The sequence below is a fragment of the Acipenser ruthenus genome, chromosome 13 (genome assembly GCF_902713425.1).
Source record: "Acipenser ruthenus chromosome 13, fAciRut3.2 maternal haplotype, whole genome shotgun sequence".
Lineage (NCBI taxonomy): Eukaryota > Metazoa > Chordata > Actinopteri > Acipenseriformes > Acipenseridae > Acipenser > Acipenser ruthenus.
In genome coordinates this window covers 3,817,745-3,824,232 of record NC_081201.1, presented here as the reverse complement: position 1 = coordinate 3,824,232, position 6,488 = coordinate 3,817,745, and the positions used below count along the sequence as shown (strand labels likewise).

The window sequence follows — 6,488 nt, the reverse complement described above, 5'->3', positions numbered from 1 at the left end:
ATAAAATACCATTTTAAAATATGTTTGGACTATCATGAGCAACCACTAGGATTGTTGGTTGCTTCTTCAACCATTTATTGCACACACTGCCATTATGAGGTTAAAAAAAATGGTACTGCAATAGTCAATTATATATATATATATATATATATATATATATATATATATATATATATATATATATATATATATATATATAGGCTTTCTGGAATATCACTTGGTGAAGCTGCTGCAAAAATAACATTGGCAACTGAACAATGATATCAAGCATGTAATTTAACACACACAACTATGGTCCACTTAATACCATCTATACAAAAATACTTCTGTATGTAACTCTCTTCCCAATAGAAGTTGAAAAGCATTTTCAAAGGGTTTGTAAAAACAACAAGTAAAATACTCTACACATAGAAACATTTTTAAATGTTTTATTCAATACACATCTAGCAGACAAGGCATTCTCTTGGTTAATGTAATCAAGATATGAAATATGTACACACAAAGCTTTTTATATAAAATGGTAGGATGCATATAGTTTAAGAATACAATTTATAAGATTTGTTATATATTATTATATATATATATATGATTGAGAAAAAAAAACCCAACAAATTCTGCATTTGTCATTTTAAAATGTGGAGACATGGTTGGTACATGGTATAATACAGCACATAAGGCAGCTTTACAGCAGAATGCGATATTAAGACATGCTGCAGTAAGACTGTTTGTGTTCTCGGTTCTGTAAAGAAAAAATAGAAAATAAATTAATAAAGAGAACAGCAGCAGGTTTAATTTGGTCATTTTAGGAAGTAGCGCCCTCTAGTGGTATTGGAAAATGTACATTATTGTCTTCATGAGTATATGTTGCATCATTGCACTAAATGTTAACAGTACATTCAAAATAAAAAGCCATTCAAAACTAAGAGTGCCAAGTCACCTGTTTTGCACATTACCAGAAATAAAGTACAAAAGGGTTTTCAAATACAGTTTGTCATTGCCCATTGTTTAATATACTGGGAATGGTTTTTCAAAACTTTCTGGATAACAGTGATCCGAATTTTGTAATCGAGATTACTTTTATCTGGATTGTTTTGATGTTTTTTCAGACAGACAATGTCACTGCTGAATTACATTTATCCATTTTAAAAATTACAAATACGACTTATTTATTTAAGTAATTTCGAACACAAAATACAATTACAAAATCTGTATCACTGTTATCCTGGTTCCCCCCCCAAAAAATGTATTTATATAAATTTGTAAATGCCCTAAATATTGCCTAATTTAAAGAAGAAAAAAAAAACCACACCCCTTAATCCCATATCTAGGTGTGCAATTACAATATTATATATATTCCATATATTTTTTTTTAAATCATGAACTATCTTAACTGCTCACTGTTGAAAGTTTCAGTTTTAGGGGCACCAAGTGTGTGTGTGTGTGTGTGTGTGTGTGTACACGACCCTTTAAAAATTACTGAGAAACACAATACAGTACCTACTTCAGCTCCTGTTAGCATGCAACTGACTGGTAACTGTTCTGGATACCTGTAGTTGCTGCTGCTGCCTGCGGAACTCCTCCTCGCTGGCAGCTAGTGCCTGGGCCAACGCAAGATCCTCTTGCTCCTGAGGACTGAGCACAAGGGATCACTTCAAAAAGCTGCCCAGTCATTCAAAGATCTATGCAACAGCTCCGTTACAAAAATAAATGTATTAAATTGGAAAGAATTTCCCAATTTCAGTGGGAGCTACCACATATCCTATGGTGGCTAGAAGTCAGCCAAACCAGGGTAATAGAGGGCCATCAAAAGGCTTAAGAAAACAGTGGTCAAGCCTGGGTTTGGAGAAATGAGGTGGGCAAGCATATGAGCATTGCCCAGAGGTGAAGCATTATCCACTGAAGCCTGTGCAACACAGACATGAGTCCACATACCGAGCCTTGAGATTCTTTTCAGAAGCATTTTTGCTGGAATAGGATAGGATATTAAAAGGGTAAAAGGGTAGCTATGATGCAAATACATTATATCTAAGCCTTTATCTTTTGGATGTTTATTTCATAAGGCAGTTCTCTATTACTGTACTGTGACCCATATTCCCTACATAGATGCAGTTACCTGAGTGGCTGCTGTGTGCTTCTTGCAGATTCCTGTAAAGACATCTCCAGAGCTCTCTGCAAAGCCTGCTCCTCAGTCTGTTGTAGAAATGATACAACTATATGTTGGCGAACATACACCGCTCGCAAACATATCACAGTGCAATTTACAATTTTTACCAACGATGCTTTACACTGCAAGACATCAAGACATGTATTTGCAATATTTGAGCTCAAGGATAGGAATGCAGGCATACGACAGCTTGCAAGAAAACAACATTGTGTCTGGCTTGAATACAAATGCTGGCAGCTTCAGCAATAATACTATTGATGCACTTTCTTTATGAAGACAGCCAGTAGAACAGCAGGTCCCTTACGAAAGGGGTTAGAGGTCAGTTGAGAGATGTGGCAAACACTTCCAACACTGCAAACAGAATGCCCCTTTATTAAGAACAGAAGCACCCTCCTCAGATAAGCACTACTAAATAGGACTTACCATTCCTGCCTGAAGAGATGCAGAGGGAGGGATTACTCTCTGCTGTTGTGGTGGTGGTGCCACGGTCGCACTCTGCCTGTGTGTGCCACAGAAGAAAATGAAAAGACTTACTAAAAATATTTTTGTGAGGGTCTACATTATAATCTAAACAGTGGCAGATCACCACCGCTTTAAAAAATTCACAAAGCTGCTCTATCGCAGATATTTAAGTTGAATTTAGGATGGGGAAATCAATAAATCACCTCCCAAGCATGATTGTTTTCAGTCAAATAGATAATTTACTAAAACTGTTACATGATTTTACCATATCAATTGTTTTTTGAAGCATTTTCATCAGATTGACTATGAAACAGCAGCTCAACTGCCCAAGACTTATAGCTTGCATGTATGAATACCCATCAGGGTTTAGACTTTAGGCTCATCATACAAACACAGCTGTCAAACAGACAGGAAGATGGGAAAGCTGGCTTACTGTTTGTGTGGGTAGGTGATATGGAGACTGATGACCTTATGGATTGCTGTGGTACTGTACCTTCTTGGCTGTGATCGTGCATTCCCGCTTAGTCCATTCGGTACAGATTTGGAGGTTCCTTTACTGGAAGCAGCAGCAGCAGCTGAGGAGGTTGATCCATGAGATCGCATTAAAGCAGCATGACTGAAACAGAACAAAATGGTTTATAACCGTCTTTAAATAAATACTGAGCTGAATGAATACTGTATCTTGTATGACTCTACAAATATTTTGGGCACAAATATTAAGGGACTTGCAGGCATCTTTTTCACCACCCATTCACCTCGGACATTTAGGGTGTGATTCATCAACTTTTCTTTATTATTATTATTGATTAGCCACTTGATAAAGCTCATAAACTTAAGAGCAGAAGTGCAGGAACCGATAGCCTTACTTACCCAGATTTAGAGACAGGATGGCCATCAGACTTGCATACATGATCTAAAGGGTGCCTGTGTTTCAGGCAGAAGTTCAAGTGACACTGGTCACATGTCACATGTATCATCTCTTTCTGCTTACAACCCCCTTTTGAACATTTATTTGTAAAAATCTAAAAAAAAGAAAACACCAGTGACAGACATCTACACTATGGCTGTTAAAAAATGTATCAAATAGATCTTGCATATGCTCTTGTAAAAATGGACAGATGCCTCCATATACCCCCAAGAGTATAAAACTCTTAACATATCCTAAAGTCTGTCCTTTGTATGTCTAATCACAATTGGATATGGAGTTCACTAGATATATGCAAATAAATAATGACATACTAGAAAAGATTTTAATATAGTAGCATTGCTCCCATTACATAGCAAAGAAAGTAAAGGCAAATAAATAGAAAAAAGCCAGCTTACAGCTGCATAACCTTGTTCATTATTTTTTGCTCCTAGTGTTCAAAGGCATTGCAAAAGGAGTCGCCATACCTTCCTTTTCCTGCGAGCGGGGTCAGATTTACAGTCCCCATCAATGTGTTCCCCAACCTTGATGTCTGGCATTTCTCCTCTCTTGACAGGGATTGGGGTGTTACAAAGTGGGCAGACAGGAACTTGAACATCCTGAGGCAGCAATGACATTTCTGTTTATTAACTTTGTTAATCTCCATTCAGATAAAAAAACATGCATTAATATTTCACTTAAGCTGCTATTTTTGTATTTAGTTGATGGTCTAATTGACTTCAATTTTAATTGCAAAATACACAAACTAATAAAGTCCCTGTCTACTAACACCTTGAATTAACTATGGTGTGGAGTTGGGAAAGATGATGTTGACACTACACTAAAATTAGGACACTGCCCTAATACCAATAATAACTCAAATCTTGTGACATACTTTTTTGTATGCAGATGTGCATTTGTGGTTTGTGTAAGTAATGTGATCTTTACAGAAGATGTCTTCACAGGCATCACACTTCATTGCAAGAAAATCTGTGGAGGAACAAAAGAAATTAAAGGAGACATTCAACACATTGAAAGTGCCATTGTCCTTAATAATTTAATTCTCTTTAACTATACCGTTATGATAACTTTAAATTTTGTTAACCACAAAAGTGAAGTCTAAATGTAATGTGTCACATAACACAAATACAGCTTGTGTTCAAAGAAATTAATCTGGCACTTAAAGGGTTAAAAGCAAGCTCAACAGAGAATCTATTCTATTATCCTGATTTCTCACCCAAGCGCTTGCAAGTCTTCTCAGTGCAGTGCTCTCCAAGGTCTGGGAACTCCATCGTCAGAAAAGCAGAGAGAGAGAGCCTGTGTGACAAGTATTAAAAAACACACACATCAAACTTGAAACTCAAACCATCCCACACATATCTATACACAGCACACACCTGCTTTTAAATACAGTATTATATAGCAATTAAGTTCTATTTAGGGCCTATAATTGATAACTAACTAATTTGTGTTATATATATATATATATATATATATATATATATATATATATATATATATATATATATATATATATATATATTTTCCTCTATATCCTATCCGTTTGTCCTTGGCTAAGCAATGACCCAATCAGAGTGCACCAATTGCTGTGTTTGTGTAAAGCTGTCTGTCATCAACAACAATACTTGCTGAATCACTGTTGCAATCTCAAATGCTACAGAATTATGCAATACACCGTACACTGTAGCTGTAAAATGTGTTGCTGGTATTATCATGGTCTATTTAAATCTGTAGGGCATCGTTTTCCTTATTAAATTTGTTTTAAATGAGTACCTGTTGCAACTCAACTAGTATTCAGAAGTTTCTGACATTTTAGCAATAGAAATACATATATTAACATGATCAACAATATATTCCTTATGCTAGCCAGACCCTGAAGTTAGTCATTTTACAGTACCTATAAAACATCTATAATATTTATTAGGATTAAGAGCTGATACAAAATTATAAAGACATAGTCTACCCCCAATATTGTAAATATCTTATGCCCAAACTAGCAACAGTAACAACATCATTCTCACACACACACACACACACACACACACACACACACACACACATATATATATATAAATAAATACTCTTATTGTAAAACAGTTTATACCACATACATAACACGGGTTACGCTTATCACGAATCACACTGTAAGAAAGACGTGTACTACGAGTACACAGGCCTACAATTTATCATCACTGTGACAGAATGACAGATACAACTCCGCTAACGGGACCTATTTTTATTTTTCTTTGGCAACCAATTATTTGTGAAACTTTGTTTCTTTAAATGCTTATTAGTGTTACATAGACGCCTTGTGATTATGATCACAACAGAACAGTGCAGTGCGATTTTAAAACACTTGATTTCTGCCTTTGTTCTATTTGTACCAAATACATAAATTAAATACTATTAACTCACCAGATCGTTTCACTTTTCTCTTTAATTTTCGTAATCTCAAAATGTCTCAATAATTCCAATGTATGATCCCTTGAAGCGCGTCGCTGTTTACCTACTGCTTACAACTAATAAAAATAACAACAGCTCTTATAGTGTGGGCCTGTTCCTGTTCCTCCTCCTCCTCCTCCTCCCCGCTGTAGACGCACCCGGATGACTAGTGTATGATGTCATCACGCTCACTGGTTACTTCAAGAGTGTTCCAGAATCCAGCATGTGACACCGTGACACAGCAGCAACAATGACGTGGCGAAAAAAGGATCAATATGAAAGCGTCGGTGATACTCGAAAGAAACGATGATTAATTTAAAACGATATCATTAGAAACTTGAATTAAGAACCCATCAATAAATGGTGTACATACAATCACACTTTGGTAATGACAAGCTTAAAGAAGCCTTTGCAGGAGATGCTTAGTGGATTCCCATTTGGTCATTTCAGGTGGGCATGTTATTTAATTTACTTGAAATATATCCATTTCATAAT

At 35.9% G+C, this 6,488-nt stretch overlaps 1 protein-coding gene across 3 annotated transcripts; it reads right to left on the bottom strand.

The window, feature by feature from the left end:
• Window positions 1-414: 414 nt before the first annotated feature.
• LOC117417996 (AN1-type zinc finger protein 2A-like) lies at window positions 415-6,123 on the bottom strand. 3 transcript variants are annotated; one of them, XM_034030481.3, is made up of 10 exons: window positions 5,967-6,123; window positions 4,768-4,847; window positions 4,426-4,520; window positions 4,019-4,150; window positions 3,497-3,648; window positions 3,120-3,242; window positions 2,588-2,663; window positions 2,114-2,190; window positions 1,498-1,632; window positions 415-739 (listed from the first exon to the last, which is right to left on the bottom strand). In XM_034030481.3, exons 2-9 carry the CDS (start codon window positions 4,820-4,822, stop codon window positions 1,503-1,505), a joined length of 840 nt encoding a protein of 279 aa, XP_033886372.1. In that variant the 5' UTR covers window positions 4,823-4,847; window positions 5,967-6,123; the 3' UTR covers window positions 415-739; window positions 1,498-1,502. The 3 variants fall into 3 exon arrangements, with proteins under 3 accessions (XP_033886372.1, XP_033886373.1, XP_033886376.1); XM_034030482.3 differs by having other exon boundaries at window positions 1,502-1,632; XM_034030485.3 differs by having other exon boundaries at window positions 1,548-1,632.
• Window positions 6,124-6,488: the final 365 nt, after the last annotated feature.

Bases quoted from the DNA above. Each gene is read 5' to 3' on its own strand.
- LOC117417996 (XM_034030481.3), bottom strand. From the start codon at position 4,822: ATGGAGTTCCCAGACCTTGGAGAGCACTGCACTGAGAAGACTTGCAAG. The intron at 4,521-4,767 runs GTGAGAAATCAG...GTTCCTCCACAG, and splicing joins GAAGACTTGCAAGCGCTTGG to ATTTTCTTGCAATGAAGTGT. The intron at 1,633-2,113 runs GTAACTGCATCT...CCTTGTGCTCAG, and splicing joins AGCACACAGCAGCCACTCAG to TCCTCAGGAGCAAGAGGATC.